This window comes from Microtus oregoni, unplaced genomic scaffold (assembly GCF_018167655.1).
Source record: "Microtus oregoni isolate MIOR12 unplaced genomic scaffold, Mior012 000030F_ref0000283, whole genome shotgun sequence".
In the NCBI taxonomy this organism is placed as follows: domain Eukaryota; kingdom Metazoa; phylum Chordata; class Mammalia; order Rodentia; family Cricetidae; genus Microtus; species Microtus oregoni.
This window is the reverse complement of record NW_024543089.1, coordinates 23650001-23668933: the sequence shown is the minus strand read 5'-3', so window position 1 is coordinate 23668933 and position 18933 is coordinate 23650001. Positions and strand designations below refer to the sequence as shown.

Genomic DNA, 18933 nt, shown 5'->3' with positions numbered 1-18933 from the left:
ATGCCATTATTTGAATTTTTTGCTAATTTCTTAAGACTTTCAGTGTTCATAAACATAGATGCAGCAATTCCACTTCTGAGAAATCTGTCTTGCCTTCCTTTGGACTTTCTAAAATCATACCAGGGGAAAACATTTTTGGGTAAATTTGTTGATGGCATTATTGTTTACTAAAGTGAAAAACAGAAATAAATATGAAGGGAAAACTATAAGAAATGATTAAAACTTAGCATCTCCGTAAAGGTCAAATTGATTCTGAGGAAGTGACTCAGTGACAAAAGTCAGGAATGACAGCACACCCTTTTGGTTCCAGAACTAAGGAATGGCAGCACGCTCTTATACTTACAGAGCCAAGGAATGGGGACAGAGAGATAAGGATCTCAGCAGCTTGTACTTCCAGAGCCAAAGAAGGGGTACAGAGAGATAAGGATCTCAGCAGCTTGCCATTCTAGCCAATCTGTGAATTCTAGGTCTCTTTTAAGTAACAAATCGTGTCTTGAAAAACAATGTGAAGAGAAACTGAGGAAGAGACCTAGCTAGTATTGACCTGTGACTTCTACCCGTAGTTCTGTGAAAACATTAAAATTGTTTGTCAGTCTAAGGAATAGGAATTAGCTGTAATATTATATCTCCTAAAAGTGTCAGAGAAGTTGCACCCGTGAATCTCAAAAACATGGCAGCCTACAAGGACAAAGTCAGTATAAATGTTAAACTGAACAGGAGGACATTTGAAGAGGCCTCCACCCTAGACAGAGAATGCGGGCACTGAGAGAAATAGTCTTGAGGAGCTTATAGAATTAAATGAGAAGACTGTAACGAAGATACCTGTTTCCCAGCTTCACTAAAGTTTAACTATTCTAAGTTACATTTTATGAAACATGAGTTTTACATTTAAAATTCTTTTATTGTTGAATTGTGTCTAATACTGCAACTTTTTAATTTTAGATATCAAAATTATTAAGGTAGCTTATATTACAAAGCACGCAAAGTGTATTGTGCTTGTTTATTATTGTTAAGTTGATCAGCTTCAACAGGCATATTCCCATGACTATATGCAATGTATTAAAGTGATTAAGATTGATTTTTAAACCCTGATAACTATATTATCAGTACAATCTTTTAGAAGCATCATTTACCCTCAAAAATCATTTTAAATTTCCTTAGTGTGATCTCCCTGTAAGTACGCTCCACCATCCTTGCCTTTTTCACATCTAGAAAAAAGTGAACATTATCCAAATTCTGAAAGATTGTAACAAGTTATTTTTATTACCAAAATCTTTCTCCAATTAGAAAAGACTAATTGTGCTTCAAATCCATACTAAGAAATATTGCATTTTTAAAAAGTATTTTTCAGGCAATCTCTAATATTAGGCACTTTAATCATTTTGTTCAAGATACCTACTGGTTGCTGATCAACATGTCCATGATTCTTGGAGTTGTAGTGTTGTCAATATTAATAATAACTTTAGCATGGGCAGTCAATTCTATCTGAAACACACCATAATAAAAGCGTTCAGCTGATGTAATATGGTCCTCATTTCAGTACTGTCAAACCCTTGCCATTACTTCTATATCTATATTATTCTTGTTTGCATTCTATTTATTTAATAGTACATTCATTCATTGCTATGGTTTGGATATGAAATGGTTCCATGGGCTGGGTTCTTAACTAGGGCATTGTTTTTAGAGTTGATAGAAATTTGAGAAAGTGAGACCTGGTTAGAGGAAGTAGGCCTTTTGGGACGTGCTCTTCAAGGGCTTCTTGAAGCCTTTCATAATTGACCCTCCCTTTCTTTTTTTTTTTTTCTCTCTTTTTTTTTTTTTTTTGAGACAGGATTTCTCTGTGGCTTTGGAGCCAGGCTGGTCTCTCTTTCTTTTTTTAATGAGAGTACACCCTGCTCTATGACATGTTCTGGCCCAGGTGATGCTCTGCTTAACCCCAGTCCAAGCAACAGGGGCCGGCTGACCATGGACTGAAACCTCTGAGTAGACATGATTTTTAAAAATTTTTCCCTCCAGGTGTATTTCACAGTGATTCAAAATCCAACATACCATTTATATATAGAAATTATCAGAATATCTGGAGGCTGATGCTTATGTTAGAATTGATTGTATATGCATAGCATTCTCATAAATTGTCACTATATCTCTGTGTGAAGTTTGTATCCAGTACTAACATTGTTACCTCAGCATCTTTAGTAGAAAGGCCCAAATCCTAGCCTGTGACTCAGAGCCACATATGAAGGGTACATGCTACATCACTTGTGGGGATGGAGGTCTGTTCTGTTTGGCTTAATTGTAGAAAACTGTCACTGAATCCTGTCAGTAGATAGGAAGAGTTTTGAGTTGTTAATCAATACACTGAAATCAAGGGAAAGATGGTGTCACTTCTGCTTGTCTTCTCTGCACAGCACTATACATTATTAAAATCTTTCCACTGTATCCTCACAGGGCAACTTTGAATAGTACTTGTATTTTTTCATAAACATGCACTGTTGAATTTAAGCTTGTAACTAACAGCACATGAGTTGTCTTATTTCCTCTCCCATGCCTTCCAAAGGGTCAACTTCAACATTTCATTACTTTAAATGTTGTTGCTAGTATTGCAAGTGTGTGTGTGTGTGCACGCACGCATGATGTATATCTGTGAAGTTACATGCCACGCTATGCATGCAGAGGCTGGAGGACAGTCTATAGAGTTGGTCCTCTCTTTCCACCTTTACACAGGTTCAGGTACAGGACTCACGTCATCAGACTTGTGAGGCCAGCACCTTGACCACCAAGCCATCATTTCCCAGCCCTTAAGTACTCCACTTGTTAAAATTATATAGTATGCATTTCCCTGGTTTAATACTACTTTGAATGTTATTTAAGAAGTTAACCAAAAGAAAAATATCTCATATTTAAGGCTTTTATTATATTAGAAACCTAAAGACACCTAGCTTTCAATTCATTGTCACTTATTAACTTGGAGAAAAACCTTTTCAAAGTTTCTGATTCTTCCCCAAAGTTCTCATTTATTAAAGATAGCAAATAAAGTTTGTGGTTTTGCCTTCCCCTCAATTTGTACCCCACAAGCAGGTTCCTCCTTGGGCACAGATAATACTTGGGTGAGAAAGACAGTTCAAGTTGACACAGCAGCACTCCTGGGAAAAGCTATTAACATGTATAAATGGATCTCCTCACGGTATAAATACTCGCCCGCACCCTCCTGGTGCCTCAGAGCTTCCTGATGTATATATGCAGGTGAATCGGCCCCTTGATACAGTAATGTAATAAAAGTGATCTGGCAAGCAGCGGGTCTTATTTTTCTACTCTCTTGTGGGAATGAGTTGCCAATCTTTCACTTCGGCCGATACCTTTATACCTCTGAATTCTGATGCTTCTGCAGCTCTGCCTCTGATAATGCATCACAGTGCCGCTGAGTGCCTCCCAGTCTCCAACCATGCCACCAACGTGATGTCTACAGGTACTGACTTCCACCGCTGGGCCTACACCCTTCAGAACTGATGTGATGAATCTTTCTGGGGAATAATTTCTCTGTTCCATTTCTCTCCTTAAGTTTGCCTTAGTTAAATATTAAGTTGCCTAAGAATATAAAAAAATTAGGAAGGAAAGTCATGTATGAATTTATTGGTTCCCTCTACAATTGAAGAACTATTTTTCTACATAGCAAATAATGAGCTTGAGCGTTTTCACTCTCGGAAACTATTTTAATAGAGATAGTTATGGATAAAGATCAAAATGAAATATTCTAAAATCCTTTAATGTTAAATAGGTACTACTACTTTATATTAAAAATGTATTTCATTTTTGAATTATATTTGTTACTATCTTTAAACAACCATAAGCCTGATTAAAAATAAACCAAAAAATTCCCAACACAAACCAAAGTGTGCTTTAATGAATATAGTAATTAAATGCTTTATTAAACTTGCATTAAAATGCATAGTATTAAACTTAGAAAAGAAAGCAAGATAATATATAGAGCTCAGAGAGTTAAACTTTCTAAAGACTGAGTTTTAGAAATAACTTTTAAATTTGTCTTTATATTCCTAAATAAAACAAATTAGGGCTCAAAACTATGCACAAGCAAGCGAATGTTTATTGCTAATATATTTGCACTTAATGCAATAACAAATGGTCTCAAAATCTATTTACAGACTGCTGAATCCTTGGACTAACTGAATTTTTCCACATAATAGCAATCTGTATTCACCTTCCATCTGTTTAAAATGTAATTGACTCAGAAGGAGAAATGAAATACAATTTTGTATTTGTAGAAATCAAAGTTTGGGCTTGTATTATGATATAAAACAATTAAAGAACTTATGACAACTAGGCAGTTTCCAAACATTTGTGAAGCTCTTTCATTCATCTTTGGTTGCTTTTAAAGAATCAGGAGACCCTGAACTTTTAAAGAATCATGTTAACTCTGACAAGATCACTTAATCTATGAAAGATTCCCATAGTTTAATTTAAAAGGTAATTTTGAGAGGGTACTGAAACATATTTGATGGAAAATATAATACTAAAATAATTTAATCCTGTAATAATCCTATAAACAGTTCCATAAATAATCTAAATCATTACAATACAACCACACTTTTAAACTAATACATTTTATAGGTTGAGAATTAGAAAAATAATATTATGTTTCTCTAATTGATTATAGGAACAATATTTGATCAGTAGAAAATCAAAATTTGAGATTAAAATACCGATGTAGCAAAATGATGTATCTTTAAGTTTTGTAGGTTTATTTAAAAATACATAGCAAAGCATTAAATAAGTTAACCTATCTTTTATCCAACTTCCTAAAATCAAATAAGAAATATCATAAAATTATTTTAAATAAAACTTGTAAAAGTTTCCTTTAATTATTTTTAATGATTTATATTTTTTCTATCAAGTTATATGTACATGTAGTTAGATAAGAAATTAGAACTAATTATTTTAATAAAAGCTCTTAGGTATTTTATAGGGTTAAAATACATCGAAATTTTTAAATGAATACTTAAAATTATCTGTGTAACCATTATATGGTAAAATTATTTCACAACTCTATATTAGTTATAGATGGGAAATTTATACAGATATTTACAATGAAATATTGTTCTATATATAGACAAAATGTATTTGTTCTATGAAAAGCCTCATTTAATTAATTATTATATCATGTACTCCCAATTATATACTCTATATGCTATTTATTAGAAAAAACGTTATGTTCATTATAACAACCTAATTATATTATTTTATTGTATTATAAATTATTTAGGATTGTGAGAGAATAATGAGGAAGTAAATACATGGGGAAAGTTTTTCTAATAGTTTTATTGTTGAACATTTTGGCTGTTAAAATGGTGATATGTGTTTAAAACGTCATATATGTTTTATAGTTCATATCTTATTTCTAAAGGCACACCAATTTCAGGAAGCATATATCTATTCATATAATTGTGTGTATATACAACCTTCAGTGATAAAGGAACTTGTTTTTTTGACTGACTTTATCATTAAAACTTTTCTATATATTGTCACATGAAAAAACCTGCAAGTGCCATATAATAATTGGGCTTAACACTGTCATAAGGTTTTCACAAAACCCTGAAAGTGGCAGTATTTTCATGATTGTATCTAAACAAGGAAATCCTTACTCTGGCATTTTCTCTTTAGCAAAAGAAATCAGTAATTTATCAGCTATGACGATTTAGGAGTCTCTGTAAGTATTTGTTCTTCCAGAGACGCCCTCCTTATAATGCTGTGCGACACAATGATGCTCGGGCTACTTATCAATGATGGTGGTGCAATATCCACTGGATGGAACCCACAGAATTTTTTAAATCTCAAAGAGCTGGGGTTCACTGTCTTCCCACCTCTCCTCGTGAGATACTTGTAGCCTCAACATAAAACATACGAGTCTAGTTTTATGATATAGAATCTCATTACTTGGGTCCACTTTTGCCTGATATTATCTGCTCATTAGAAAATTGCCAGTGAAGAAGAAAGCACATACTGGTGTATAATTTAAGAATCGCATAAATGTGTGATTTTGAAATGAGTTGAATGTGTCTTGAATCCCCATACATTTTCTTACCAGTCCCGTCTATTTTGTCTTTGATCCAAACTCCTAAATGTTTGCACACCTATTTCTCGATGACAACTGTGGGAAATACAGCGACGGGACTTCATTATTCTGTGCCTTCCTGTCATTATGGAAACCAGCCATCCACCTATGGAGTAATGGCAGGTAAGAAAAAACTTTCTATGTGATCTTGATTGGGGAAAATATTGTTGGGTTCTGGACCAGAGAGAATGGTGACAAGACTGTACTAGGAATTCTGGTCCTTTGGCTTGGAAGTTAGTGGTAGATCTGCCACTTGCAGAAGTGTCCCCTGACCTGTGAGGCTCTCAGAAAGTCCAGGGTTTCTGACTCTTGCGTGAGCTTTGCATGGTTTTGCTGTTGTCTCTTTGCCTTTTAGCTCCATTTCCAAGGGCGAGTACTCTCGTTTGTCTAGGGGCTACTCCATCAGAGACCACGGTTTATGGCGCATTACCTTCGTCAAAGAACTGCCTTTGTATGCCCATTCCAGAAAGATAAATATAAGATACAAACTGAAGACTCAGCCTGTTGTTCAGAGACTTTAGCAATGGCTATTTCAGGCTGCAGCGGTTCTTCGAAGCTAGGTTTTTTTCTGAAGCTTTACTGAGGTAGTGAAGGGACACACTTTTCAGGAGACATGATGTGGCCCCTCTTTGAAGTATATATCAACTTCCTGGTGTCGGTGCAAATACATTGATAGCTTGGCTTCCTAGAAATGAGAACAGCAGTCCTATAAGACCCAGTCATCCGCAAATTTATTACTTAAATTGTGGACATGACTAAATAAAATAATTTAGTCAGTTAAAAAATATGGATTATTGTTCACAGGCTTTTGTTAGTTTGCTCTGAAGGAAATATTTTAGTAGTCTATATCTGTTACTGCCGCTGGAAAACAACTCTCATCGGGGGAAAAAAAACTAAGACCTAGCAGTAGAAGAAGGAGTGGGGAAGAGAAAGAGAGGCAGAGATAGTAGAAATTTGGGATAAAGGAATCAAATACAAAGGAAATCTTTTAAAATATACTCATGTTTGTCTTCCAAGTAAGCAATTATATACAGAGAAACATAGAGATATGCTTAGAATATTGAATATCTAAATAAAATGGAATAAGTAATTTAGTTCATTAATCTCTAATTTCTCAGTAAGCATTAAGATTTCAAAATAAAACACTGAGGACATTAGCCTTTTCTACATTTGGCCAAACATCATTCTGAATAAATCAACATATTAACCATTATGTTAAAATGAAGACTGGTATTTTTTTAAATATTTAATTCAATTTGTTTTTAATATAACAAATTTTAACCATTTTCTTTCCTTTTTTCAAACTCCCCTCCACCTCTTTATCCACCTCCTTCAAAGAGCTGTGTTTTTAATGGTTGCCTATAAACCTTGGTTTTTCTTCCTTAAAAAATTTCATTTTATTTTTATGGGTGCTTTGTTTGCAGGTATGTCTGTGTGTCAATTTCATGCATTGCTCACAGAGGCCAGAACAGGCTCTCAGAACCCCTGGGACTGGAATTATAATCAGCTGTAAACTGCCATGTGGGTGCTCGGAATCAAATGCAGGTTCTCTGGAAAAGCAGCCCCTGAGCTGTCTCTTAACCCCTGAGCTGTCTCTCCAACCTGGTTTTACTTTTCAATAATTAGGGACTATCTAAAGCCAAGGCATCTTTTTCTTTGACAATTCATTACCTATAAACCGTCTAATTAATCAGTATTCAAAAACAACAAGAACAACAAGCTCACTGATGAACAATAACAGCTGTGGATTAGCAAACTATCCTCAGCTCTTGGAGGGGAAGCAGAACACTTTCTTTAGCTTACACAGAACCTTGAGTGTCTAAACAGAAAATGACAAGCATGTGGTCGCATGCTGCTCTCTGCTGGAGGAAAGTGATTTCCAGCAATCTCTGTGCACCTTCAGTTCCCTATTTTCTCAAAAAGAGGCAGCTTATTCCCTTTAACGTGAGTTAAAACCAAACCAATCACCACATACATATACACATTCACATACATTTATATACTTACACACACACATACACCAGCCACAGACCAGTAGCTAATTATCTCTTGTCCTGCTTCCTTCAGGTAGCACATCCCTTGTACTTAATAAAATGGCCCACAATCTAGAGAGTTTATAGCTAGCCGCAGAGTCCTATAATGTTGCCTGCCCTAGCACTGGCGGCAGCAGGCCAGGGTCCCATTTAGAGGTACCTGACAACACTTTGCACACCCTCTCCCATTCAGTATCTATCTGTCTGTCTATTTTCTTTCTTTCTTTCTTTCTTTCTTTCTTTTCTTTTTCTTTTTTTTATCTCAAAATAGTCATGGGAAAAGACCCATGAAAGGCATTTACCATATCCAAAGTCTGGTTTAGTGACATCAGGAACACAATTGTCATATCAGGATTTAGAGGTACCATTGTGGCCTTCAAACTGAATTATATTTCATCACTAAAATGAAATCTCACCATGGTGCACAGAGACTATATTTGAATATTTCTGAGAGGGATGTCATTAAAATATTATATGCTTCATAATTTGTCAGCATGCCTGGTTCTTGACATAGATTCAGCACTAGCATGTACTTCATCACAGATTAATTCTTAGACAATCTGAATTTTCATGTTTTCATTCCCAGGGAAGCTGCACAAATTGGGTCATAAAATATAGCCATTCAAAAACAAGGAAGGCATGGTGTAAAACAGACGATAGAACCCTGGCTGTGTCATTTGTATTTTCTGAAATGTCAGCCTCTCCATCAAGGTCCACAGACGCATCTTATGGGCAAGTTTGATGTTGTGTAACTGTGAGGGGCCACTACTGGAATAACTGTTTCAAAGGGTGTGGAAAATTTTAATATCGCTATTGTATTACCCATAGTCTGAGGGTTTCATTTTAATATTTTATAAAATTAGCTCACAGGAAGGAAAGAGCTATTGTGACTTTTGTCAGGTTGGTGAGGAAGATTTAAATCCTTAGAGGAAATGCCTGCTGCTCAGTCCAGGAACCAACACACTAAAGAGAGTGACTGGCTGGACTTGAAACAGCAAAAAGGTACACAATTAACTAATGAGACCCGTCTTCCCGTTTCCTGTTGAAGCAGGTTTGTAATCTTCTGCTCTCCTCAGATAGACGTGATCATTTGCTTCTTCTTCTCTACTCCTTAGTATTGAAATGTAATATCAGCAGTATGCAGTGTAAACCACAGGAGGGCATTACAAATGTTCTTCACAAACCTGCTAGAAAACACAAAGAGAAGCAAACTTCCAGTCCAAAATAAAAAGCTCAACACTTGGGCTCCTGAGTCTCTTAGCTTGCTTTGCTTCTCGAAGTTTAGGAAGCAAGCATGGAGGCTCTTCTGTTCACTGTCCCGTGGTTACTGGGTACACCAGTCTCATGGCAAAGAACAAAGACCCCTCTGGGAATGTGGCACAGCAGCTAAGCCTTGAAGTGGAGGGAAACTCCTTATTTTAAAGTACATTTTAAGAGGAAGGGAAAAAGAAACGTTTCTGGTAGGGAACCTAACAAGATCATAGAAATCTCTTGATTCATCCTTTTTGCCTTTACCTTTAGCTTCTTGTCTTTTGTTTTCCATTCCCCCACCTCTTCCCTTTTCTCTTTTCTCTGTCACCCTTCCTGTTTTCTTTTCTTTTGTCCCAATATGGTAGGGTTGTCCAGGAAGAGTCGTTCTGAAGACTTTTCCTCATGAAAGGCCTTCCAGCACCCCTGAGGTGCCTTTCCTTCTTGATGCTTTGCCGACCTCTTCTGTAAGGAGGTAGATTGGAAACAGCCTAAGCTCTCTCTGCTTCAGCTACCTCACCATTCTTGGGGCAGGAGAGCAGTTGTGGGCTGTGATGGAAACACATAACAATGGCTGTGTGCCAATTAAACTTATTTTGTCTACTGAACTGTGAACCCATGTCTGGTGCAGACAGTATATATAGTCCTCAAAAAATGGGGAAATGGTCAGATTTGAACATGATTTGCTGGTCAATGTATGTGTAAAAAGGGTAGAATAAGTAGAAATATATCATTATTTGTTCCTGTGCACAGTTATGATGCAGACATGTATTTTCATGCCCCCATGCTTCCGTTGTTTGTTCTTATAATACCACTTAGCCTGCGATGTTCTCAGCCACAAACATGAAGAGTTGAGTCAATAGCTTGCAAGGCAATCTCTGCTTCTATCCCCCGTGCCTGTTGTAAAAGATTTATCTGTCTTCTGCCACACATAAAGACATACAGAACAATTCAGAGAAGCCAAAGTGGATCAGTATGCATTGTGAGAAACTAAAGAGGTATAGAGAGGACTCCTGCATTTCCAAGCTTTTGGGCAAACAGTGGTGTTGCTTTACCAGTGTTTTGAGAAACATTTTTGAGATTTCTGCTGCATGGCTCACTGTGTTCTGAAGTAATCCAGCCTTGAAAAGATTTGAAAAGGAGTTTGTTATTCATACAGTACCACCATTTCCCCATGATCCACAGACCGAGTCATAGGCTGGGAAGAAAAGTCTGTCTGATTGTGATGCTAGCTTTTAGGGTAGTGCTCAGGAAGGCAAGTTCTATGAAGATGATGATGCAACAGATGTAATCATGGATGCTTCATGGATGCTCCAAGTTTCACCACGTCACGTTTTCATGCTTACTGTGGTCACTAAACCTTGCAACTTGGGATTTCCTGTTCATTTTTCATTGACTCCTTTCAATGACTTTTCTAGGCATCGGCTTTCTGAGAGTGTTTGTGCTAAGAAAAATGACCCTCGGATTTCCCCGGAGTGACTCACTGCTAATGCGCTTTTTAAATTCTTCCAGTTCTGCCTGAAAGAGATTGAGTAGAGGCGACCTAATGTGTTTAAATTTAGGAAAGCTTTGAGAGAAAGTTGTTTGAGTTACCCGAGTATGGACTGGAAAATAAAGTTGTGGTTTTTTTCTAAGTCGGTTGAATCCAGTCGATGTGACTACTGTGCAAAGTTAAGGCAGCTATTATCCGGAAGGAAGTTACTGGTTTCTTTATACAGAGACTTCCTAGATTGTAAATTGTGTGGTCGATAAACAACTTTTCCTTTCTAATTCATTTAGTTTTAGATGGAAAAGAAACCTGATAGCATGAAATAGACAGACATGTCCTATAGAGAGGCCTTACATTACTGCAGGATTGTGATGGGCGTGAGGACTGGAAGCAAAGACCAGGATGGCTAGCATAAGCATCATTTCTTATTAAAGGCTATGCTGGGGGGGGGGGGGAGGCTGGAGAGATGGCTTAGAGGTTAAGAGCACTGACTGCTATTCCAGAGGTCCTGAGTTCAATTCCCAGCAACCACATTCTGCAATGACATCTGGTGCCCTCTTCTGGCCTGCAGGCCTACAGGAAGATAGAACACTGTATTCATAATTTTTTTTTAAAAAGGCTTTCCTGAAATTTAACTGGACAACTCTTAAAAATAGAATACTTTTTTTTAAAACAACAAAAGTAGTTTCTCTCTTGGGTTGAAGAGATGGCTCTGTGGTTTGTAGCATTTGATGTTCTCGCAAAGGACTGAAGTGTGGTTCTCAGCACCCACGTGGTATTCACAACCATCTCTGACTCCAGTTCCAGAGAAACTGACACTCTCTTCCGACCTCCACAGGAACCAGGCTTAAATGTGGTAATACACATACATGCAAGTAAAATTTCATATGCAAAAAATTTAAATAAACCAAAAAAGGAAAAAAAAGTTTTTCTTAAACCGTTCTCATACCTGAATTTAAAGTTGAATTTATTTCAAACTATTTAATTTAACCTTCCAGGATTGATATGCTTAATTTTCACTAAAAATTTATATTCTGCCTATTGAATAGAATTGAGTTCTATTATTACATATTCTTATATAAATAATATAAGCTAAAAACTTGTCTATTTGCACTATTGCTTATTAAATATTTATATATTATTGGAAAGTTTACATATTTTATTAGTACTAGTTTCTTTAACTCATGAATGTAGTTGTGATGGATTGATATATTTTTAATGTTTCTGAGAATAATTACTGTATGTACTCTTTGAAACTTGGTTTTTAGTGTTTATATATACTCATGAAACTAACAAATTATTCAATACTTTGTTATATATGACATTTAATATAAGCAGAAGTGAAATCTCCAATAATAAAAATAGTAATTTGTCAATAAGGAAAAAGTGAAATGGAATATCTTGAAAAGTTTCTTCTTTTCCACCTTGTCAGTTAGGTTCCTGAACTGAGGTGGAATCTATTTTCCAAGAGAACTCTGAAATGTATGCATTTTTCAGTGCATCCTTACTTCCTAGAGCATATACTCAGTGCAGGAAGCCAGCACTGCACCCTCTATGGAGAACTCTCTTTCCCACCTAGAACTGCCCCTTCCTTTGCAGTTTATTCTTGCTTTTCTTTATTTTCCAACATATTGTCTACTTTTTAAGAAAGCTTCACACAATATTTTAACAGAAGGTCTAAACTTACCTTTTGTTTCTCTGCCTCATTAAATCGACTTAACTACATTTGTGTATTCTAAGTTGTATCTGTCTTTATCATATTTAAAAGACATGCTCATTTTTTAATTGAGGTTAAGCATTCACTATCAAAACATTATCATAATATTAATTTCTCAGTTGCAAGGATTTCTCAGTATAGCATGGAGTCCAAACACATTGTGACTTGGTTATAGCAAACACTAGAGGTCACTTCTTTAGTTAATTAAGATGACAAAGATTAAGGCGTGCATTCTGGTTAGATCTGAGCCCCAGACTCTCAGGAATACATGTCTTTTAAAAGAAAAAAAATGAAACCTTGCACCCTTCCTGAGAGAGAACTAGAAAATAATTTAGCTACTTAAAATTGTCTCCTCCTTTGACTGTAACTTTGGTTTTGTTCCCCTGCGGGAGGTGGAAGGTAATCTCGTGCCAACTAACAATCTACTCTGGATCCTGCTTAAGGACACTGAGCATAGCATAAGGTGTACAAATTAAGATTGAATCAATGTGGCATTGCGCATAATCATAATCCGAGCACCTGGGTGGTCGAGGTAGCAGAATTGCAAAGCTCAAAGGCAACCTGAGCTGTACTACAAAGTCCTTCATTGAAAACAAACCCAGAGTTGTGACGGACAACAGTGAGCTCTAACAGAGTGTTGCTTGTAGAGAAACAGACGTAATCACCAACCATCCTTCACTCTCCCTTTACCCACAGGCGGTCTAACCCCCTGTCTGTACAAGTTTCCCGATCACACCCTGAGTCATGGCTTTCCTCCACTGCACCAGCCTCTCCTGGCCGAAGACCCCACAGCCTCGGAATTCAAGCAGGAACTCAGGAGGAAAAGTAAACTGGTTGAAGAGCCAATTGACATGGACTCCCCAGAAATCCGGGAACTTGAGCAATTTGCCAACGAATTTAAAGTGAGAAGGATTAAGTTAGGTATGTCTTTGCTAAGTGCTATGGGTCAAACTACTTTATTTGCAAATCTTACTCTTTACTGGGAAATATTTCACTCTCTGCTTGAAAGTCCAAGAGGCTTCACAATCTCTATGTCTCCTGTTCCTAGTCAAGTTGGGAAAACTAAAACACATCAAAATTCTTTAATTTCTTGTAAATTTGTAACAGGATGAAAGCATGTATTTTTAAATTAATACTGCTTCCTTATATTTAGCCTACCTCAAGATTAACTTTAAAGTGACCCCTTTATTAAATATTTTACTTGAAATTTTGAATAGATACTTCAATCATATGATTTGAAACGATGAAAATGTAAAAGACATTCCATCATCTGCTCCCTCTTTTTTTTTTCTTCACATTTTTTGGGTATCTTTCTAGAGCTATCTCACACATCTGTAAGCAATGTATATATTCTTTTATGCAGATAATTTTGGGGAGCTTAGAGTTTTTTCAGAGTTCACTTCCTGAGGGTATGTAAGAATCTGTAGACTACCCCCTTATAAATATAAATACCTGAGTTTATTTATCTAGGTCTCTTACATGGTTTTAGTCTCTTAGTGGTGAAAGCAATGCCACAGTTAGTAACTCTATTAATGCATTTTTGCATCGATATTCATATATGAACAGAAAATGCACGTGCCAAATTATCGCTTAAACACTAATGTATTTTGATAGATTTTGTCAAACTCATCTTTACAGAAATTTACCATCACAGATATCTCTTATGTCTCCACAGAGAGCAAATGACCAGACATAAAATAAGTATGCAGCAGCTAAGGATCAGTGTGCTCTTAGTCTTCAGGACATTTGAAAAGACAAAGTGGCCTGGCACTGTAGTTTTAGTGAAAATGTTAAATTTCATTTTAAACTACTGTTATTCACATTACTGTCTGATAATCATTTATGTCTCCATTTCTGTAAATTGTCTATTCCAAGCCATTGCTCCTTTTCTATTGAAAAGTATTTTTAAAATGGAATAACCATAACAACTAATTGTGGTTCAAATTCATGAAAGAGTATATTTTTTTTAAATGGGCTGAAATGATAGTTCAAACCTCTGAACTTGCGGAATGAGCCGTAGGTAATTTGTAATGACATTTATTGATGTGCATCATATGCAGTCATATTATACATAAGGTATATAGCCCTAGGCCCTGAAATAATATGTACTGAGTACATGTAATAAGCAGCAGGGGACTTCATTATCATACTTATTTTCAGTTATGTTTATATTGCTATGGATATTTTAAATTATACGTTGATGGCTTATTTTACCTTATATGCTAGAGATGTTCAGGGCAATTAATAAAGACCTTTTGCTGGGCAATAGATGTTTTACCCAATAAAATAGTAAATGTGTGTGGAGTTAGGAATAAAATGTGGGACCATAGCCAGCCTTTTGAATGAAGTATTTTTCGGCAAAATAAACTTCAATCTTAGTTTTATTTGGTGTAACAATATTTTGCTAAAAAAATTTTCATACATAAAAGTGTGCTTGATCTAACACTGTACATTTGGTGTACTATACTTGATGGGTCAAGTATTTTGAGCATGTATCATATGTGATAATTGTGATAAAAAGACCAAGAATTTGTAAGTTCATTATTAAGTGTTAGGACACACCCATGGTATCTATTCACTACCATTATGTTCACATGCGAGTCCTTTTGCCTCTAAGAGAAAAAGTAACTTATCAACTAGAGAAACATTTTGGTGTACCTTGTAATTATATGCTAAATCTAAATAGTTCTAAATTATAAGGCTATGGAGTTTTTAAAGGGTAATTCACAAAGATTCAGCACGTGTGCTGATGGACGCACCCTGACCTTCCTGGTTAAGTTGGAGATAAGGCTATCTCTCACCTTTTCACAGGATACACCCAGACAAACGTGGGCGAAGCTCTGGCCGCTGTGCACGGCTCAGAATTCAGCCAAACAACCATCTGCCGATTTGAAAACTTGCAGCTCAGTTTCAAAAATGCATGCAAACTGAAAGCAATATTATCCAAGTGGCTGGAGGAAGCTGAGCAAGTCGGAGGTATTTGGGCGAATCAGTGCAGCCTGGGCTGTGGTGTAGTTTCTAAGGACTGCTAGGGGCTGCAGGGTGTATGCTGAGACAGGAGGGTGGAGGGCTTTCCGCTAGGGGCTGCAGGGAGCAGGGTGTATGCTGAGGCAGGAGGGTGGAGGGCTTTCCGCTAGGGGCTGCAGGGAGCAGAGTGTATGCTGAGGCAGGAGGGTGGAGGGCTTGCCGCTAGGGGCGGCAGAGGGCAGGGTGTGTGCTGGGGCAGGAAGGTGGAGGGCTTTTTAGTCTCTTTGAAAGGAAAAATAAGTATCTCAGTGAACCGGTGGGGGAGAAGAGACCAGTGTGAAGCAAGCGTAGAAACAGATTTACCTAGGAAAGGACACACTGTGTGGTGAAACTTTCTAAAAATCAAACTATCGGCATAAATTTAGTACTGGATATTCCTGAACATCTACATTTCCTGGACTTTGTGTTATCCAGGGGTAACTTATAAGAGCTACTTTTACAGCCTGATCTTAGTGTTCACAACAGTATGTTAGGTAAAGAGTTTGATATTCTAACACACAGAGAGAGAGAATATAATTTATGTGTCATAGTGGCGAGACTGGAGAAAGAACCAGGTACGTCGGCAGGAGGAGATCAGGTATCCAGAGCACAGTACGTCGGCAGGAGGAGGTCAGGTGTCCAGAGCACACTGCTCTGGCAGAGGGTTGGAGTTACGTTCCCAGCACCCCATCCTGCAGCTCATACCCCTGCAATTCTGGCTCCCAGGGATCTGCTGGCCTCTGCTGGCCTCCACAGGCACCTGTACTCAAATACCCATACCTACACACAAACACACTCGCATGCATGCCATTGAAATAAAAAGGAGTAAGACTCAAGGCATTTACAATGAATGTTTTAATTGAAAATGAACATGGGGTTTGTAAACACTCATATTTACAAGATTTACATTTACTTTGCTTTAATACTTTCTCTATAGAATGCAATATAAAATGGCCTAGCTTACAAACCTTTAAGACAGAAAAGCACGACAATTGTACTTTGCATTATTTTATATAGAAAATTGAAACCCCAAATGCTAGTTTAAACTTACTTTCTATTTTTGTTATCTCCTTCCTACATTCCAGCGTTGTACAATGAAAAAGTGGGAGCGAACGAGAGGAAACGGAAACGAAGAACAACTATCAGGTAGGTACTCCTTTGAGATAGTAAATTTGCTAGAGGAAAAAAGTGTTCACATGGAATCGGCATCAAAGTGTAGTGTAAGAGCAACAGCGTGGGAGGAATAGAAATAAGTGAAGAAACAGAAAATGTTTCAAAACCCAAATTCATGAGAAACAAAGGTAGTATCTATTTTACATTTCATGAACAAATATGTGTTGCTTGATTCACTGGCTTGACACAGACATTTGACTAAAAATGGAAACCAGACAATTCACTGATGGCCTTGAAGATACAAGCTCTTTCTCTGCGCATGTAGTACCTTAACTAAAAATAACAAAAGGAATCCACCAGTGTGTCAGCCCAAGGTCTATCAGGACCGCTCTCCTGACAACCGTGAAGTATAATTTAGTGATACTGTTGTTTCTGGGAGGCACTAATGGGAAAACGCAGAAGGTTTTATCTCGGCTGCTTGTCAATTGCACATTTCCTGTGCTATAAACACTGGGGATGGCTGGGGCAGGGGATGAGTGGGCAGGGAGCAGTTGTGCTTCCAAAGACCCACACTTCTTTGCTTTTGTCAAGAACTTGGTGCCCTCTTGTGGCATAAAGTGAGAGAACCTGAGTTTCTTTGTTTTTGCCTATCTGGAATAAGACATGCCTCTGTGTAAAAAAAGTCAGATTTGTCTTTCACGAGTGTTTCCAGAATTTATAAGTTACTTCTTCAGGGTAATATTTAGAAAGGTAAGCCTCATTTTATTTTTCTGAAAACTTTATTGAAAGAGACATAATTTCCTCCCAAACTCTATCTTCCCCCGACTCCAATCAACCTCCCCCCACCCTCCTCACCCCAGTATTGCAGCTAAGGATGCTCTGGAGAGGCACTTTGGACAGCAGAGCAAGCCTTCCTCTCAGGAGATCATGCGGATGGCTGAAGAACTAAACCTCGAGAAAGAAGTAGTAAGAGTTTGGTTTTGCAACCGAAGGCAACGAGAAAAACGGGTGAAAACCAGTCTGAACCAAAGTCTATTCTCTATTTCGAAGGAACATCTCGACTGCAGATAAGACTCGGGCGTGGTAGCCATTTGGGTAGCAGTTTTCCACTCCTTTCAGTTTTCGAGCAAAATCAGGAGTTACTCACTTGATTAGTTTCAACTAGATTAAATCAATAAATTGCATTTTTAAGGACCCAGTGATGTAAATTGAGATATTTAATTGTTCTTAGAATTCAGTGTTCATTTTAATTCTAAGACACTAGGAGCTAGGAAACCCTCCCCCAATACTTCATCCATTCTGCCTCTGGCTCACAATTATTTGTAACATTATTTCCAGGTGGGCTCACGACTCTTTTAGTCATATATATATATATATATATATATATATATATATGAGCTTTATATATGATAAAAATAAATCTAAAAATGAAAAAGTATATTGGTTTATATTAGGCACGCCACTAGTCCTAAAGATTTTTTGAGAAAAGTTTGAAGGACCAAAGGTGACTAAGAATTTTACCTTTGCCTTCAGAAATAATTTTCAGAGTATCTTTAAAGTTGATATTGAGGACTAGCTCCTAAAGAAATGTTTTTTTGAAAGATTTGCGGAAACATTTAGGCATGATGTCTATGTTTCATAAACATTAGCTTTCTGCCATTCTGCTGCAGAAAATAAAAGCTCCAAACTTACACTCAATGGTAAAGTATCCCTCGGATGTTTCAGATGCTGGGCTCAATCTTGAGCACAACTGAAACTCAGAAACAAAAATATACTTTAGGGATTCCAGACCCCTGCCATCAATCTCTGTCTGTAAGCTGTAACAGGGCAAGGCGACCTGTCTTACTTGCTGTTTTTTCTCTGGTGACTAGAAAAGCGCTTGCTTATTGTAGGAATCTATGAACAGGGCTAAAGAATGGGTCATACAGTGGACAACTGGTACAAATGTGAAGGGTGCCAGCCAACTTGAAAAATCTAAGCTATTTTTGATATCTCAGTGTAGAAATTCACTTGAGGTCCCTTAACAATGTGTCAATTTTGGTATGAATGGTTACAGCATGATTTATTATTAATAAAAGTTGGAAATATTGACTTTTCAATCCTCAGAATTACAACAAGGAAGGTATTTATTGAATCTAAAAGTGAACTCCTTTAACACGTGTAAGTAGAAGCGACCTATAATGTGATGCAAATCTAGAAT

The 18933-nt window shown here is 37.0% G+C and overlaps 1 protein-coding gene across 2 annotated transcripts; it reads left to right on the top strand.

The window, feature by feature from the left end:
* Positions 1 to 3288: 3288 nt before the first annotated feature.
* Pou1f1 (POU class 1 homeobox 1) lies at positions 3289 to 17879 on the top strand. 2 transcript variants are annotated; one of them, XM_041678623.1, is made up of 6 exons: positions 3289 to 3466; positions 6101 to 6250; positions 13311 to 13535; positions 15426 to 15590; positions 16706 to 16766; positions 17594 to 17879. In XM_041678623.1, the coding sequence occupies exons 1-6, from the start codon at positions 3325 to 3327 to the stop codon at positions 17802 to 17804; spliced, it is 954 nt and encodes a 317-aa protein (XP_041534557.1). In that variant the 5' UTR covers positions 3289 to 3324; the 3' UTR covers positions 17805 to 17879. The 2 variants fall into 2 exon arrangements, with proteins under 2 accessions (XP_041534557.1, XP_041534556.1); XM_041678622.1 differs by having other exon boundaries at positions 3325 to 3466; positions 6179 to 6250.
* The last annotated feature ends 1054 nt before the right edge of the window (positions 17880 to 18933 follow it).

Excerpts from the sequence above, each read along its gene's own strand:
- Pou1f1 (XM_041678623.1), top strand. The coding sequence starts at position 3,325 with ATGAGTTGCCAATCTTTCACTTCGGCCGATACCTTTATACCTCTGAAT. Across the intron at positions 6,251-13,310 it reads CACCTATGGAGTAATGGCAG|GCGGTCTAACCCCCTGTCTG; the intron begins GTAAGAAAAAAC and ends CTTTACCCACAG. Across the intron at positions 15,591-16,705 it reads GGAAGCTGAGCAAGTCGGAG|CGTTGTACAATGAAAAAGTG; the intron begins GTATTTGGGCGA and ends CCTACATTCCAG.